At 29.4% G+C, this 19,362-nt stretch overlaps 2 protein-coding genes across 3 annotated transcripts; one reads left to right on the top strand and one right to left on the bottom strand.

The window, feature by feature from the left end:
* The first annotated feature begins 5,500 nt into the window (after positions 1-5,500).
* On the top strand, positions 5,501-7,402 carry LOC124925031 (heavy metal-associated isoprenylated plant protein 3-like). The gene is made up of 5 exons (XM_047465008.1): positions 5,501-5,506; positions 5,584-5,902; positions 6,056-6,264; positions 6,541-6,628; positions 6,706-7,402. The coding sequence occupies exons 1-5, from the start codon at positions 5,501-5,503 to the stop codon at positions 7,176-7,178; spliced, it is 1,095 nt and encodes a 364-aa protein (XP_047320964.1). The 3' UTR covers positions 7,179-7,402.
* A 9,572-nt stretch (positions 7,403-16,974) lies between these two features.
* On the bottom strand, positions 16,975-18,771 carry LOC124926799. Of its 2 annotated transcripts, XM_047467099.1 has the most exons (3): positions 18,519-18,771; positions 17,761-18,147; positions 16,975-17,291 (listed from the first exon to the last, which is right to left on the bottom strand). In XM_047467099.1, the coding sequence occupies exon 2, from the start codon at positions 18,144-18,146 to the stop codon at positions 17,763-17,765; it is 384 nt and encodes a 127-aa protein (XP_047323055.1). In that variant the 5' UTR covers position 18,147; positions 18,519-18,771; the 3' UTR covers positions 16,975-17,291; positions 17,761-17,762. The 2 variants fall into 2 exon arrangements, with proteins under 2 accessions (XP_047323055.1, XP_047323054.1); XM_047467098.1 differs by lacking the exon at positions 16,975-17,291 and having other exon boundaries at positions 17,487-18,147.
* Between the last annotated feature and the right edge of the window lie 591 nt (positions 18,772-19,362).

Below are 19,362 nucleotides of genomic sequence, written 5' to 3'. Positions count from 1 at the left end.
TTATGTCTGTTAATTTAAGATGACATGGCATTTTTATAAAAAAATATGACAGCTGTCACTAGTGGCCCCACACAAAAAGAACAAAAAAAAAAAATATCATTCTTATTAGTTTTTCTCTCTTCGTATCTCTGTTTTCATTGTTCTTAATTTCTTTCTTCATCTTCTTCATTTTCATTGATTAATTCGTTCAATCAGAGAACTATGTGAATCTTTCATGATATATCACGACTAACTATTCTGACAACGAAGGTTAATATTCTCCACTCATCTCCCTCTCTGGATTTAGGGTTTGATTTAGGAATATTGAAGGCGTGTTTTAGGGTTTATAGAGATCGATCCGTATTTTAGGTTTTACAGATTGTTTGAGTAAAAATTATTTTGCACTTTTCAGCTCGAATGAGATTTTATTCTAAAATTTGTTATGTCGTCTTCTCAAGGTTCGTATGTAGATTTATCTAGTGTTTATTGTCAATGTAGTGAAATATGTCCGATTTGCATCATCATAATCTATCTGGGTCGCTTTCATCAAAAACATGTAGGTTTATATAGTGTTTGAGGATACCACTCCACAAATACATGCCCGGGTCGCTTTCATCAAAATATTCAGAAACTTCATCTTCATCATCTATATCTTTCTCATCCACCTCAATTGCATCTAAGCTAAAAAGAACACACTTATTTTTACTCAAACAATCTGTAAAACCTAAAATACGTCTTCAATATTCCTAAATAAAACCCTAAATTGAGAGAGGGAGACGAGTGGAGAATACTAACTTTCGTTGTCGGAATGATTAGTCGTGATATTTCATGGAAGATTCACATAGATCCCTGATTGAACGAATTACTTACTCATGAAGAAGATGAAGAAAGAAATTAAGAACATGAAAATATAGAAGAGAAGAGAACAATAATAAGAATGATATTTTTGTTATTATGTGTGTGGGGCACACGGTAACAAGCTGTCATATAATTTATTTATTTTTTATAAAAATGTCATGTTATATTAAATTAACGAACATAATGTTTGTTTACTAAAAATTCTCAAATGGGCAAAACTTTGATAGTTCGAACCTCATATGACTCAAATCAAAGTTCGAGCCTCATATGATAAAAAATGCTCAAAGTTTAAGTCTCATTAGATAATTGGGCCAATAAAATTATGAAAATATGTTATAAATGTAGGTTGAAAATAAGATAAATGAATGGGAGATTGATAGAGGATTAATGTGTCACTATATTAAAATAAAAGGAGAGGGAGGGAAAAGATACAAATTTAATAAATTAAGAAATGAACTATTTATATCACATTTATACTTAATAAAATAAATAGATTGGGTGAACTGAATTTACCATAGTGTTAGATGATATATAACTAATCATCTATGTTCAGACAAAATGAGAAACTTATAATAAAAAAATAAAAAAATTTACTTTGATTTATACATTAAACAATCGATCAAATAATTTGTCATAACTAATTAAGGTAGTCTAAAACAAACAAGAACATCAATTAATTAATTAATATTACTGCCCAAATTTTGATTATCAAATGAGTTTCAATTATCTAGATTAACAAGGACGTTGTTGTGTTATCTAGCTCAGTGGCTTCTTCTTCTTCTACCCTTGCATTTATTGATCCATCTTCGCTTTCGGTCGCATGTTCTAATCCTTAATACTATATTATCACATCATCGATCGATCGGCTCTATCAAACATTCGATCGAATCAAGGGTTCTTGCCGAAACAATATCTCATTTGATTCTCACAGTCTCTTGTGTGGGCTAGCTGCCTTCCTAAATCCTCACTCTTCTAGGTTAATCTAGATCAATATATATAGAGAGTTTGCAGTTAGTTAATTAATTAAAGACGACTATATCGATCTGTAAAGAACTCCTCCAATATTTTCCTAGCTAGCTAGCTAGGGCTAGGGTTCCAAGTTAGTATATATAGTAAATAATTATTATAGGGTTTCAATTGAATTAATTAAAATGGACCAGATCTACTCCTAATGAAGTGTTTCCCATGAATCAAATGGCTAAAAACAACATCATAATTATATTTCTTCATTTTATATGTCATGTTAATTTTGTAACCAGAAATTATACTAGAGAGAGAGAGGAGAGAGAGAGATCTAGTACTCATGATCATCATCATGTCTGACCATGGAATCAAGACAACAGCAGCAGCAGGAGAAACGATAATTAAATTGTCTATCTCCTGACAATAAATAAGTATGAACAATTATATATAAAAAAAAAAAAAACACCATCGAATGGATCGATGGTGTTTCTTAGCTAGATCGATCAAATCATCACCAAAATGACATTTATATGCATTCACATCTGCACCTGCTACACAGCCGACTAACATATATATAAATGGCTTAATTACAGGTGCAGGTGTAAATGCAGATAAATGTTCATCTCGATATATATCAACAATATATTATTCAAATATATAATTAAACTTCTCTCTCTCTTTCTCATTTTCCTTTTAAGAACCAGCTAGACACAAATCCTACATCCAACCCCCCGTGAATATATATATACAAACTATGTATTTCACTGTTTCTATTATGAGAAGTCGCATTCGTGACAGCTCTTATAATAATATATATTAAATAATAATAATAATTTTAACAAGAAAACAAATTAATTATTTAATTAATTAAATCCTCTCATAATATATATATATATATACTTTATAACAAACATTGGAAGCATATCCTTGTTTGAGCATAAATTTTACATTTTTATTCTTCTTTTGAAATATTATAAAATATTTATGGATAAATTAATTTACTATTATTAATAAGATAGAAATATATATAGGTAATGAAGGAAGAAGAGAGTTTTGGACATGACCACTCGCCGTGAGCAATCCCACGTGTAAAATTGGTCAAAAACAAGCCCACGTGACCACTCGCCATGAGCACGTGGACATCAAATTGGTTCGCGTATAATGAGGCGCCACGTGGAAAATATTCGGCAATCTGGCTGTTGGGCCTCGTGACATGCATCACCCCTCCTGATCTACCAGTCTTACTTTTCTGGGTCATTGTGGGCCTGCTTAGGGCCACATCTCTCACTTCAATCCAGCCATCTTACTACTCTTTTTTTCATTTTCATCAACATATAATAACTACATCAATAAATTTAGTATTAATCCTGTTAAAATCAAAAAAATTAGTGTTAATCGATCTTAGAAAAAAAAAATCTGAAAAGAGGTTAGATGGCCTTACGCATCAGCTAGTTCGCCTTAGGTTACCTAAGGCCGACCTAATCTATCTATAAAATAAATTTAAACATATAGAATCAGTTTATGAGACCAAAATGTCACGGATTTGATTTTATCTAAAAGCGCTTTCAGTTTAAGCGGGACATAGTTGTGAGGTATTTAGTTCTCTTTTAATTTCTAAAAAAAACTCAAACACATGCATTAAACCTATTGGTTAAAATAAAATATGTATTTAAGACTAATAATAGAATACATCCACAAAAGTAGAATCATATCTAATTTCGAATATTATGATATTTTATATAATAGATCACATGATCTTATCATTACATGTTTTCGTTGTCATTCCATATAAGTTATAGTTTCCTAAAATAGACAACTTTGGTACTCTTAGGTTGGTGACCAATTTGTGCCTAATTTACAGGTCATTCTTTCTTCTTCTTTTTATTTTTATCTAGGTTTAACTAGCATGTCTCGCACGGTGAAAAAAAAGGAATATGCTGAAGGTCTTCAATTTGAGCACAATAAAATCACATAAAGTGAACTCTTTAAAAAAAGTTAGGTTATGTTGAGAATATATATAAATAACTTATAGGAACTTTTGGACATGTGTTGGAATAATTACTTTGTTTTGTCTAATATTTATAATCTATATTTTTATTCTTAGAGGTGATTTATAAGTTTGAGGTGTTACAAGTATTAAAGTCTAATGGGCACACCTATAATTCTATGAAAATAAAGTGTTTTGATATCTTTAATTAGAGACGAAACTATGACTAATGATAGAACAAGAAAATCATGCTAATGATAACTCACATTTTAATAAACCACATGAAATCTAAACTTTACAATATTATTGAAATATAGTTACATTCATACGTATAATTCAACACATAAAAGACATTGTGAATTCTTAGAGATACAGAAAAATAGGGCCATATCTTGACAGCCCACTTTTGACCCCCCAAAATAAAACTTGACAGCCCAATGTTGTACTCTTCCAACCTTATGGCCTTATTTCTCTAAAATTTTAAACCCCTTTTTTCTATTCATAGGGCTCCAATGAAATGTTTTTCCTAGGCCCTAAAATATGTAAAGATCTTTTAAAAATATTTTTCTTAGAATAGAAAAGAATACATAATCATGCAAATTAAAATTTAATAAATAAATTATACACAAATGTACATACTGACCAAAAACAACACATTAAAGCTTAGTTTTTGAGGATAACACCTTATCCTATAATGATATTTTGTGAGTCCAATTTTCCATCACATTAATTTTCCTTTTTAAATAACTCTGCATCAAACAAGCTAACTAATTAAGCTGTAACATTAATCAATCAAACAAATATAGAGTATCATGAACATCGATCTATTATCTGAAAAACTGTAACTCGGTTTAAACATTACAATTTATCAATGATTAGGAACAAAAGGTTGAAGAAACTTGGATGAAATCCTTTCGAAAATCCACCCACTAGAGCACCAGATCAAAGTTAACACAATAGCCCAGAACCGATCACAAATTAATCCGACAAGAATCACTTGTATCAAAACAACAAAGCTGGTTCTTCCCATATCCCATATTATCTCCTTGCTCTTCTTGTAAACAAATCTCCGTTTCTTCTTCTCATCAATCGAGCCAGAGTTTGAACATGCAACATCTTCCTTAACCTTAACCCGCACTACTCGATCCTCTATGGCCGCCTCTTCGACTCTTTCATAAACAGAAGCTTGTTGTTTCCTCGACCAAATCGAACTCTTCATTAGTTTTCTTGGTATCATCTTCTTGATTTTCGCCTTTATCTCGTTTGTGATCAGATTCTTCAAGGTTTTATCATATGCTAAAGCTTCTTCATCAGAATCTGAAATTGGATCTTCTTGCTTTCTCTTTGACAACCATAATTTCTTGATCTTTGATTTTATCTTACCACTACGATTCTTAATGTTGTTCATATACCTTTGTGTTTGTGTTTCTTCTCTTTTGTCCATTCTTCTTGAAGCTGATAGATGAATGAATTTAATAAATTCTGTTTTTAAATAAGATTACATTTATAATATAAAATTTGAATTATTTATGAGTTTTATATTAAATAAATGTTACACAAAAATTGGTTAGTGAAATTGAATTTTGTATTTTATAAAATGGCACGTTCCCACTGCATCTCCACTACCAACAAACTACCTCTCACTATAAATAAACTTCAACCCTTTTTTTCTCTTTCTGAAAAATAACTGTAATCGGCGTTTCGCGATTAGCAATGGCCGTAAGCTTTTCTCTCTTTTCCTTTCCTTTTCTCTTTATACTTTTACTCTTCTGATCTTATCGGATGCATGTTTACAGAGAAAGAAGAGAGGCGGTGGCGGTGGCGGTGGCGGAGGCGGTGGTGGCGGTGGCGGTGAGGACAATAAGAATGAGGAGGAGCAGAAGAAAATCAACGGCGACGGAGGAGGTGATGAGGAAAAGAAGAATAGCAACGGCGATGAAGGAGGAGAAGGTGATGGCGGTGGCGGTGGTGAGGAAAAGAGCAATGTTCAGCAGAACAAAACGAAAGGAGACGGAGGAGGAGGAAAGAAAGAGGACGGTACTTTGATTCTCAAAATCGATTTACACTGCGTCGGTTGTATTACAAAGTGCAAGAAGGTTCTCGGAGGTTTGGATGGTAATAGTACGGCATTCATATCTCATTTCTCTGGATTTCTAGGATCTGATAATCAATATCTGTGTTAATGCATCTATCCTTGTTGAATAATCGATGTTATTAGGTTCGAATAATATATTCTCTGAATATACAGTTTTGATTAATTTCTTGAAGGCGTAGTATCGGTGAAAGCTGATTTGGAATCGAACAAGTTAACTGTCATCGGAAAAGTGAATCCGGCGAAGGCTAAAGTGATTCTCGAACAGAAGACAAAGAAGAAGGTGGAAATCATTTCTCCGGTGCCGAAGAAGGAGAAGGACGGCGGCGCCGGCGCCGGAGGAGAGAAGACGGAGAAAAAGGAAGATGAGAAGAAATCGAAAGAGGTACGTACTACTGTAATCCTTTTTTCTCTTCGTAGCGCACCTGGCGCACGATAGAATGAATGATTTTGGACTAGTTCTCTTTGGAAGTTACTATACTGTGTGTTCTAATTCCCATCATTAGCGGTGAAGCATGTGGAATGCACCGCATTCCAACCAATACAGTTTTTGATAATTTCAAATCAGAATTCAATTCAATTCAAATTCATACACAACAAATTAACTTAACATTCACGTTACATTCAATTAATATTATATATGATATATGATATATGTCAGCCTCAATTGAAAACGGCGGTTCTTAAACTCCGCCTTCACTGTGAAGGATGCATTCAGAAGATCTACAAAACGATTACCAAAACTCAAGGTGAGTTTTGGGTTTGATTTGAACTATTGAATTGAATAGAATAGATTATTGATAACACAATACATATGTGTATGCAGGTTATCATGAGGTTAAATTTGACAGAGAGAAGGAATTGGTGAGTGTTACAGGCACAATGGACATGAAAATGTTGGCTGATTCACTTAAAGAAAAGTTGAAGAGGAATGTGGAGGTGGTCCCCCCCAAGAAAGAAGGCGGCGGCGGCGGTGGTGGTGGCGAAAAGAAAGAAAAAGGCGGCGGCGATGGCGGTGGTGGCGATGGTGGTGGTGGTGGTGAGAAAGGGAAAGAGAAAGGAAAGGGTAATAATGGTGGTGGTGGTGGTAAAGCAGAGGAACAGCAGGTTCAGTTTTATCCAGACAATTACGGGTATGGGTATGGTTATGGGTACCCAGTTCCACCGGTATATGGATACCCAACAAGGTATGCTGCTGCTGCAGCACAAGCAAGTCATCCAGGATCCGGATGGGGGTACCATAACCCACCCGGATTTGCATTTAGTGAGGAAAACCCAAATGCTTGCTCTATAATGTGATGCTGATGATGATGAAATGAGATTTTTGAGGGTTTGTAAATAACTGAGGCAAAACAAAATAGCAAGATATCAATAGTGGTGGTGGCCTTAATAGTATGTTCTAGAACCTACCTACCTACCAAGAATCTGTTTATTAATTTTGATGGGCATGCACTTGACTTGTTAATTTGAATTGAATTGATCAATTTTCACTGATTTAAGAATTGGTGGTAGCTTAAATAAAGGTAATAAAAAGGGAAAGTGAGAAAGCAGGAAGGCAGGGTGTCACGCATTAGTCATACTAGTTACTACTAGCCTAGATAGAAGTTAGGGTCCTTACTTAGTAGTACAAAGCGCACACCAAAAGGTCTCAGGAAGCAAAAGTGGAGGCCTTTTGGGGGCTTTCCATTACCATTTTTATGCTTTATTTGATCCACGTGACTAAGCAATAAACCTTTTTTATGCTTGTCCCTAAAGTGTTATTATTATACCATACCATAAGGCTACCTTTTTTTGCTTCTAGTTGTACCCATTCCTTGATATCACACTATAAGACAATTTTAAAACTATATTTAATACCAAATTCAAATATATATGATAGGTGGGTGCCAAAGTATGGATTGAAATTTGAAATGAAAAAAATAAAGGAGTTGGTTAAGATGCTGTGTGTGTGTGTGTGTGTTTTGTCTGAAAGGAGTTGTCCTTTTGTATTGCAGATTTGCAGGCACGCATATACACACACAGAGAGAGCTGGTGGCTGGGGTAGTGGGATTGGAGGTTCAAATTTGCAATCATAAAACACATATATTATTAAAAAAAAACATAATTTTATTAAAAGGGTTTTAATTTAATGTAAAATAAAATAAATAAAAACTTGTATTTAGAAAGAATTGAACATATATTAATATAAGTAAAAAGAAATTTGGTAGGTGATACATTGGAAAAAGGAAATATTGAAGTGATAAACAACAAATCCTTTTAAGAGAGAAAATCAAGATACCACCATCAATAGGATGGTGAGGTTGAAGAAGGAGAGCTCACACAATGCCAAATGGCAAAATACCATTGTCCTCTTGTGCTCTAATTGTCTCATCCCAATTAAATGAAGTCAACAAAAGTCTTTATTGTAAATACATCAAACTACTACAAGAAAGGACACCAAGTGATGGATTGAGCAAAGAACTTTGGCTCAAGTTTTGACATAGGTTGTAGTTGTAGCTGGTGATCATCGATGTCTAGAGACCGATTTAAAAGTTATAATGGTAATGTATTAGTTGTTTAAGTAGTTCTTAAGATAAACTACACGTGTTTTTTTAGGTTTATTTCTTCAAAGTTCGTATTAGAATGAATATATCATAAAGAACTCTTATGTGATAGACAAGGTTAACTGATTGAATAACATTATTTAATTTTATTAATATTTGAAATGTCAATATAATAATAAAATTGACAAATTTGAGAAATTTGAGTAACATGTTCATTTATTTTTGTTGTCAATCGGGTGACACGAGTACTGAGGTGGGGTTTAATGCATGAGGCCCCAGTCACTAAATAAAGTGATGTAATTTTGTTTTAGCATTCAATTGCATAGCTATCTGCTCCTCAGACCTATTTATTTTGCATCCATCTTTTATTCAGTTTATTCTTGTACCTACACCTTAATTAATAATATTTAATTTATTTGGTTGAAATTAAATTTAGAGAAAAAAGAAGAAGAAACAATCCTAAAAACTGCTTATTTGTTCAAATTATGTAAAAGATTTTAACTTAATCCAAATAAACAATAAGCATTCGCATTATCTAACAAAATTTGAACAATGAGTTCAATAACACTTGTTTTTTAAATAGTATAAATGGATGAACCGTTTAATAAAATAAACATATTTTATATTATCAAAAAATATGGAAATATTAGGTTACCCAAATCACATCTTGTCATTAAATAATTTGATTCAACATTAAAATAAGTTAACTAGAATTTGATAAATAAATTTGGATGTCATTAAATAATTTAATACTTGATCTTAAAATTTATAAAACATTTCAAAAGAAAAATATTATTTTGTTAGAACCACTTTTACCATCACAATTAGTATAATTAAAATTTTCAAATATTCTTAAAATGTTTTTTAAAACTCTTTTTAGAAGTCAAATTTAGAATAAACTTTTAAATTTTTACTATTTTAAATTTATAATTTTAAAATTTATATAAATAAAATAAATGTATATCTATAAATTCAAAATAAGTTATTAATATTTAAATAAATGAATTCATGTAATTATTATTTTAAGAATATTTTTTAAAATTAAATAATATTTGACCAAACAATTGTTTTCTGTATATTGTACCAAAGAAAAAAATATATTTCAAATGGCTTTATATTTAACATATATATCCAGTTTTATATTTAAATTTTGAAAAAAAAAATTGTAAAATATTTTTATTTTAAAAGGTATCTTAAATGACAAGAGTCTTGTTTAAAAATTCAATATTATTTTATTTTCACTAAAAAAATTTTAAGTTAAAAATTGAAAATATAATCATAATTCTAAACTAAAAAAAATGTTTTAAGTGTTAAGCATATTAATACCCTTTCAAAATAAATAAAAGAAACTTGTTAATCATTTCTTATTTTCTTATTTGTTGGGTAACAAAATCAAATAGATTATCTTCTTAAATAAAATTCATATTTTAAAATTTTTTTGATAAGGAAAAAAATCAAATATAAATATATGTCTTATAATGACGAATATGAAAAAAATAAGATAATTGATGAACCAATATAAAATACAAGTCAAATTTCAACAAAAATGACTAATACAATTTTAAATTAGCCTAAGGTCTTGTTTGGTAAAGTAAGAGTTCTTTAAATAAACTTTAAATAATTCAGCATGCCTACACATATGACATATCCTTTTATTAATTAAATTAATTAATTTATCAATTAAAATATTAAATATTTTTATTTTAAATTAATTTACTTTATTTTATTAAATATTAATATTAATTTAAATATTTTCCCTAATAACTTATACCAAACCAAATTAATTAACTTATTTAAACAATCCAAATTCAAACAAAGTGATTAAGGCTTATTTTAATTTTCAAAGGTTGATAAAAATATATAAATAAAAAAGTATTTTGTAAACGGAGCCATATATTATATATTTTGTTTCTAAAAATTATTTAAATAATTCACATTCTTATCTATATTCTTTCATTAATTAATTTGATTAGTTCATTTTAAAATATTAAGACATTTAAAATTGATATGTCAACATCAATTATAAAATAGTTATATCTATGTCAACATCATCTAAAAATGATATAAAATGGTAAAAATAAAAATCAAAGTACATATAGCTGTATTAAATATATTATCAAGAATTAAATATTATTATTTTTACTATATCCTTTTGATATGATGCACCACATGATGACATGTCACATGTGCCACGCAGGATGTCTGATACATAACAAGTCAGTCAACTTGAAGAAGGAAGGGAAAACAATTATATATCTTATATCTATATATAATTAATATAGATGAATGAAATAACATATTTTTATATATCCAATTTAACATTTTAAGTTGGTTATTATTACAAAACAAACAAAGAAAGAAATCTATAGATTTTGGAGTGCAATGAATTATAGAATTATAGGATATTAAAAAAAAGCTTTGAACCTACTATTTCTCAAATGTTATTAATAGCCTCTATTTCTAATCATGAAATATTCTGTATTCTGAAATGAATGGTTGGTTGTGTAGGTTTGTTGGAAATGAAAAGTCATAAATAGTTAAATATTTAATGAATTTAAAGATTCCAAATCCATGTGATTCATTTGTGCTCACTTCTTTCCATCTTGCCATCATTCTATACCATTCTTCAACCCATGTGTGATGGACAATTATTATTATTATTTGTAAGTATTTATATCATAATTTTGTAATATATAATAATAATAATAATAATACAATATGACCTTCAAATAAAAAAAATATATAAATTGACCATCTCTTTTAATATTAGCATAACTACGGTGATTTTATGTAATTTTTTATTTAGTAATGCTTAAACTTAATTCTCATTTATTTAAAAATATTTAATTTATTATAATAAAGAAGAAAGATAGTAAAAAACAGATATAATATAATAAATCTATTTTTTCTAAATTTTTGCTAAAATTCTCACATTACTACTCACAATCTATATCATTATATCACTAATAAAATTTTAAAGTTAACACAATGAAATATACATTTTTTTAAAACTTTTTAATACAAAAAATCATTTTTTAATTAATAATCATTTAATACTATTTATAAAAATAATATAAACAATTTTTTTTATTATATTATTAATTAAAATAATAAATATTTATAAACTATTTAAAATATTATAATTGTTTTATATTATACTGTGTTTTTTCAAAATAATAATTTTATTATTTTTTTCACATGATAAAAGATATTTTATGATAAAAATTCAAACATATAAATGATATTTAAACTAATTATTTATGATATTAAAAAAATACTAATATATTTAACACATAATTTTTTTTGTCTTTCTTTTATTGATATTGTAAAAATATTAATTATTCTTATCTATATATATCTAATAACGCTTAATTTAAAATGTTGGAGGTGTAACACACGCTCTCTCCACCATCATTAACAAATAAGGTAATTTCTCTTTCCTAATAATTATTTATCTTAATTATTTTCTCTTTCCAAATAATTATATATATATATATATATATAAATTTCTTTCCTAATATATATATATATATATATATATATATATATATATATATATATATATATATATATATATATATATATATTTCCCTTAATTTATTTATTGAGTATTTTTTACTCTCTCTTACCATATAAATATTTATATTTTTTTCGCATTAATAATATAAAATATTTTTTTATCAATAATTTTATATTAAAATATATAATATTACATAACATATTTATTTTTATATTTAATAATAACAATATATATATATAATAATGTTTAAAGTCAACATGCACCACATTAATCCATCGTCATTAGATATATAATCCACATTATCAAATATTTTATCTCTCTTCTCTCCTTCTCTTTATTTCATAATTTCTCTATTTGCTAATAATTATTTATCTTAATTATTTTCTCTCTCTTAATATATATATATATATATATATATATATATATATATATATATATATATATATATATATATATATATATATATATATATATATATATATATATATATAAAAGTTTCTTTTTTAATATATATATATTTTTCTCCCTTAATTTAATTATTAAATATTTTTTACTCTCTCTTATTAAATAAATATTTATATTTTTTTCACTAATAATATAAAATATTTTTTTTATCAATAATGTTATATTAAAATATATAATATTATATAACATATTTATTTTTATATTTAATAATAACAATCTATATATATATATATATATATATATATATATATATATAATAATCTATAAAGTCAAGCACCACATTAATCCATATATAATCTATATCATTAAATATTTTCTCTCTCCTCTCTCCTTCCTCTTCATTTCTTAATTAAATTTTGTTTTTCTATTATTATATATATTATATATAATATATATTTCATTATCAGATATTATCTAAAACATTATCTATATTAATATTAATTCAAAATATAAAAAAAAAATTGGTTATAAATGAATCTTAACTTCATAATTTTTATATTTATTTTATTTATATATAAATATAAACAACTTTTTTTATATTTTTATAAATGCACCTACCTTCATAATTTTATATTTATTGGTTACCTTTTATATATATATATATATATATATATTATATTAGTTTTCATCATTAATTTTATATAAATACATTTTATTTTTTATCATACATTTTTTCACTCATCATATATATAATAATATAAATAATTTTTATGTTAATATAAAAATTAGCTAATTGGTAATAAATATTAAATACAAAATATATATGCATACACAAAATAATAAAATTATTTCAACAATCATAAGTGGTCTAGCAGTTTAAGTGTTCATATTTCATGCGAAAGATCAGGGTTCGAATCCCAGAACATGCAAAATTTTAAATGTTTAAGGTCACGAGATGGAGGTTGGGTGGTCAGTGGTTTGTCGAGTATGATATCATAATTAGTGGTTGGTATGACGAGCATTTAAAATTGTGAGGTCACGAAATGGAGGTCGGGTGGTGGGTGGTTTTTCGAGTGTGAGGTCAGAATTAGTGGTTGGTTTGGCAAGCATTTGAAAGTGTAAGGTCACGAGATGGAGGTCGGGTGGTGAGTGGTTTGTCGAGTGTGAGGTTGGAATTAATGGTTGGTTTGAAGAGAATTTGAAAGTGTGAGGTCACGAGATAGAAGTCGGGTGGTGGGTGGTTTTTCGAGTGTGATGTCGGAATTAGTGGTTGGGTTGGCGAGCATTTGAAAGTGTGAGGTCACAAGATGAAGGTCGGGTGGTGGGTGGTTTGTCGAGTGTGAAGTCGGAATTATTTGGTGGTGGGTGGTTTGTCGAGTGTGATGTCGGAATTAGTGGTTGGGTTGGCGAGCATTTGAAAGTGTGAGGTCACAAGATGAATGTCGGGTGGTGGATGGTTTGTCGAGTGTGAAGTCGGAATTATTGGGTGGTGGGTGGTTTTTTGAGTGTGATGTCGGAATTAGTGGTTGGGTGACGAGCATTTGAAAGTGTGAGGTCACAAGATGAAGGTCGGGTGGTGGGTGGTTTGTCGAGTGTGAAACAGAATTATTGGGTGGTGGGTGGTTTGTCGAGTGTGAAGTCGGAATTATTTGGTGGTGGGTGGTTTGTCAAGTGTGATGTCGGAATTAGTGGTTGGGTTGGCGAGCATTTGAAAGTGTGAGGTCATAAGATGAAGGTCGGGTGGTGGATGGTTTGTCGAGTGTGAAGTCGGAATTATTGGGTGGTGGGTGGTTTGTCGAGTGTGAAGTCGAAATTATTGGGTGGTGGGTGGTTTGTCGAGTATGATGTCGGAATTAGTGGTTGGGTTGACGAGTATTTGAAAGTGTGAGGTCACAAGATGAAGGTCGGGTGGTGGGTGGTTTGTCGAGTGTGAAGTCATAATTATTGGTTGGTTTGACGAGCATTTAAAAGTGTGAGATCACGAGATGGAGGTCGGGTGGTGGTTAACTAATTGTTAATAAATATTAAATACAAAATATATATGCATACACAAAATAATAAAATTATTTCAACAATCTTAAGTAATCTAGCGGTTTAAGTATTCACATTTCATGTGGAAGACCAACTTTCGAATCCCAAAATATGCAAATTTATATTTTCAACGATGTATTCTTGACTACAATATATGGTGGCGCAACTTTTAAACAAAAGATAAGCATCTGAAAGTGTGAGGTCAGAATTAGTGGTTGGTTTGGGCATCTGAAAGTGTGAGGTCGGAATTAGTGGTTGGTTTGGTGAGCATTTGAAAGTTTGAGGTCACGAGATGGAGGTCGGGTGGTGGGTTGTTTGTCGAATGTGAGGTAGGAATTAAAGGTTGGTGTGATGAGCATTTGAATGTGTGAGGTCACGAGATGGAGGTCGGGTGGTGGGTAGTTTGTCGAGTGTGAGGTTGAAATTAATGGTTGATTTGACGAGTATTAGAAAGTGTGAGGTCACAATATGATGGTCAATTGAGGGGTTAAGTGAGTGTCGAACGGATAAATATAAGTTAATCTTAAGTTTAAAATGAAACTTAATTTTATCTAAAATATTTATAAATAAATAATATTTTATATATATTCTCATCCGTGCAAATGCACGGGATTCATGCTAGTAAATATAGTGATATTTTAGTGTGTATATATATATACATTAAACAACAAAATAAATATAATTTATTTATTTAGTATTATATTTTAACATGTTTTAAATAGTTTTAAAATATTATTATTTAATTTATAATACTATTATATAATAAAAAAAAATATATTTTAAAAGTATAAATTAATGTTGAAATGCAAAGATGAGAATTGGATATTAAATAGAAAGAAACTAAAACAAATAACAAGCAAAATATATATGAAAAAAGTATTTAACAAATACAGTTTTATTTTGAAGTAAAATTAGACACATTTAAAAAAACAATATAACAATTAAACAAAGTTCATAAAGAAAAACATGAATTATCTCTATAATAAATAACTACATTTTGTTTTAAAATAGTTACCATAAATTGAAGGCGTAGACATAATTATGTGAGAAACTTTGTTCTAAAATAAAGTTATGAATTCAATTTGAAGGAGAAAGGTTAAAATAAATAAGCTCAAACAAGGGAGTTATTGTGATTAAATTATGATATTGTCCATTTATTTATTTCATGGGTCTGAATTTTAATAACAAGCCCATACTGGCATGGTCACCCTATGTTTGTATTTGGAAGAACAAACACATGGATATTTTAAAATATGTAGATGTGAAAATAATGTAATACTAACTAACTATGAAGTTATATTAATTTAAGGCACAATTGCTAGTTGAAATTTAAATTTGTGTAATGGCGGCTTTTGTACTATCGGACATTTAGTCCCGATGACATGGCATTTTTGTTTTGAATTGACAAATGGGCATGTTATTTAGATTTTGAATTTTTATTTTATTTTATATCAATCAAAACATAAACCCTTTCTCTCTCTCCTCCACATTTACATTGCTTCTCCTCTATAAAAAAAAAATTACTAATAGAAAACTTACCTCAAAGGAATTTAATATGTTGTTTTCAGTGATAATAAGAAATCTCTAATGTGATGAAGTTTTTTATTCCAACTATTTCAGCAGAAAGGAGGTAAAAATACTCAGTGAATGTTACACTCTCGTTTAACATTTACAAACATATACAAGATCAAGAGGCTAAAGACATAAAGAAACATATAAACTCTCACTTGAGGTAGGAGATTAAGGTTTATTGGTGTGATTGGTCCTTTGAAACCCTAATTTCTATTTTGTATAGAAAATCTCGTACAATTTAAGTTCAAAATGGGATTAGTAATAACTCACTAGATAACTTAGGTACTTTTGTGAAGGCAAAATTCTGAAACTGTGATATCATTGGGGAGATGAACATTCACATAATTTGCAAGTGTGATGCTATTTGGGTCATCTTTACAAGCACTTTCCCAAAATATTGTTGAAGAGAATGAATAAACTTAACAAATTATATAATCTGATATCATATGAGTTATCAATCTTGTGAATATTTTATTAAAAGATTGAAGCTTAAACCTACTCTTTATCATCCCCTATAGCGACAATAAGAGGTAAATACTAAGAGATAGATACTAAGCCTAAGTTCCTGAGTTGAGACCGTCAGACAGCAAATTTTTCGTAGAAAGAGAATAGAGAATTAAAATATAAAATAAAAATACATAATCCAAATAATATGCCAAGTGTCAATTAAATAAAAACAAAATATTGCCACATCATTTTAAACATATTGCTACTGTCTAAACTTCTGTTTGTTGAAAAGACTCAAAAGGCATAATATTTGATAGTTCGAGCATGCTCAACTCAAAGTTCAAACTTTATTTGATAAAATCGTCCCAAGTTCTCAAGTTCAACCCCAAATAGTAATTGTGCCATTATTTTAATCATTATCTCTTACAATAATAAGTGAATGAACACTTGTATAACAATTTGAATAATATGTAATATAAATTTGAAAAACCAACATTACACTTAAATTTACCTTATCAGGGTCGAACATCTTGCAGGTAAGTAGGTAACCATCTATATATATGATTCATTTTGTATCAATAAAAAACAAAAGCCCATATGAAATTAAGTCTTAAATAGATTCTCATATATATTTTGATATGAAGTACAAACATATTACCATGTGTACTAAATACTTCAGTGTTGATCACAGGCAGGATACATCTGTCTGTCTGGGTTGATTAGTAAACCTCTTTTAACTCAAGTGATCACCTTTGTAAACAAGTAAGAAATTCTTGACTTTTTGAAGTACTCCGATCCCATAACTTGGGAATCCCGGGCTTCATTTGGCAAAGAATATGGAGTTTCAAACAAGAACAAACCTTCAGTAGTTGCATAGGTTGCTAATATGTTCATCTGTTGATTTCGATACATGAGTATGAAACAATAGACTTTTCAGAAAAAAGTGATCAAAGTTATAATAACATTCAACATACCATAAAATTCATAAATTAGATTATCAATTTAGCAAGTAGCAATAAATTTCTCTCAATTTTTGTCAAAATAAAGGGATTCACGTGTCTCTAAAGACTGAAATCTTCTCAGACAAAGTTGAAGCAATAACTTAATTTTGAAAAATGAGAGCCAATAGTTTCATTTATATAGTGGCCCTAATTCAAAATACTTTTGTTTCTTAATTTAGATCATGATACGGTAGATAAACCATAAACACACAGCTTTCTTTTGTTCAAGTCCCAAGGGATATTTAGTTATAGGAATATAATAATGAGAGTAAGCCATTGAGCTGCCGTCAATGAAAATTTCAAAATTTGGGTTCATTTACAACTCCTCTTATGAAAAAGAAGATAAAAGAAAAAGAGAGGACCTTTAGTAACTGGGGCGTGAATGACCATTTTCTTCGCCATCATAAATGAGCTTAACTCCGTTGTTCTTCAAAGAATTTACAATAGACCAAATCTTGGTGCTGTTCTTAAATCCCTTCTTCTCAATCTCTTTGTTTACATCTACATGAATACCTCTTCCCATTCCATGTTCAAGACCCTCCACTCTAAGTCGCATGGCCAATACTTCTCCCACAACTGCTGCTGCCTTGGCATTACAAGACCGGCCACATTCAAGTGTGTTCTTGAGGGGATGTTCTACTGTTGATGCTGTTGCTACAATCCGTCCATTGTTTCTATCCACTACGTTTGCGGTAATATACTTGAGTGATATGAACAATCTTAGTACATATCTCTTCAGCACAGTCATCCTACTCAGATAATCAAACATCTGTTATTAGTGATGAACACATGATGATTTAATCAATAGTGTTTGGATTAGACAAACAGCAATCATCTTTAAAATTTTGCTACATTATTAGTATCCCTTTATGCTCCCATCTCAAACAATCAGATTTTGATGGCTTTGACATGGTCTCTTTCAGAAACAAAAATTGTTCTGTCTCTAACCCGCCTATAAAATTCTCATCCATTTTCATTTCTTCAACACAGATTTGTGTTAAGCTAAGTTTGAACTGTGTATATTAAGTTGATCTTGCTACAATGAATAAGAGAAATAAGTATACACACGCAAACATTGATTGATTCTACTAGGTTGGAGACAGAAAGGAGAAGAAGAAACCTCAGGTGTTGCAGATCGGGACTTCAAGTTCCAGTCGATAAAGAGTAAACCCAGAAGCGAGATCGATTCTATCTTGCGGACGACCGACTGTTGTGCGAAGTATACAGGAGGAAGCCGTCGTCGTCGTCGTTGTTGTGAACTGTATCAGAAGGTTGAAGAAGAAACAGAGAATAAAGGATTGATCAGATTCGAACTTTCTCGTGGAAGAAGACGAAGGTGGTTTCTCAAGGAAATTAGGGCACAAACGATTTCTCAAAATTTATTTGAAAATTGGATGAATGTATTAACCTGAAAAATAAGATATATTTTGAATATGATATTTCTCACATTAAAATTTATTTTACTCATTTGTTTATATGAATTAACGAATTTCATTTATAGGTTACAATCTAGAGACTCAACCTCAACTATTTTTTTTTAACTAATTAAATGTATATAAATATAAATTTAGAATCTAGAGTTTGTGTTTTTTTGAAAAATCTTAAAAAAATAAATGAAAATTGGGTAAGAGTTTCAAATAGGTCGTGGAACTCTCTAAAAGTTCTATGCAAGGTCATAAAACTCTCTAAAATTTTTTAGGAATTCCTAAAGTATCTAAATAATAGAATTCTTTAAGAGTTCTCAATAAAATGGAATAATTAGAATTCTTTTAGAAGTATGTAAGAATTTTTGAGTCTACGAGGATGATTCATTCACTTATATATAAACAAGTATTGACCATAAACCAAACACCTCACATACTTCAAAATCTTGTACCTCACACTTGTAATAAACAAAATATTCTTCAAGTTCTTTCTCTTTCAAAGTGTTCTATCTTCTTGTATCTTAAGAAAACTGACTAATT

Source organism: Impatiens glandulifera, chromosome 2 (genome assembly GCF_907164915.1).
Source record: "Impatiens glandulifera chromosome 2, dImpGla2.1, whole genome shotgun sequence".
NCBI lineage: Eukaryota > Viridiplantae > Streptophyta > Magnoliopsida > Ericales > Balsaminaceae > Impatiens > Impatiens glandulifera.
This window is presented reverse-complemented; position numbering and strand designations above follow the sequence as displayed.

Excerpts from the sequence above, each read along its gene's own strand:
- LOC124926799 (XM_047467099.1), bottom strand. The coding sequence starts at position 18,146 with ATGACTGTGCTGAAGAGATATGTACTAAGATTGTTCATATCACTCAAG.
- LOC124925031 (XM_047465008.1), top strand. Across the intron at positions 5,903-6,055 it reads GGTTCTCGGAGGTTTGGATG|GCGTAGTATCGGTGAAAGCT; the intron begins GTAATAGTACGG and ends AATTTCTTGAAG. Across the intron at positions 6,629-6,705 it reads AACGATTACCAAAACTCAAG|GTTATCATGAGGTTAAATTT; the intron begins GTGAGTTTTGGG and ends ATGTGTATGCAG.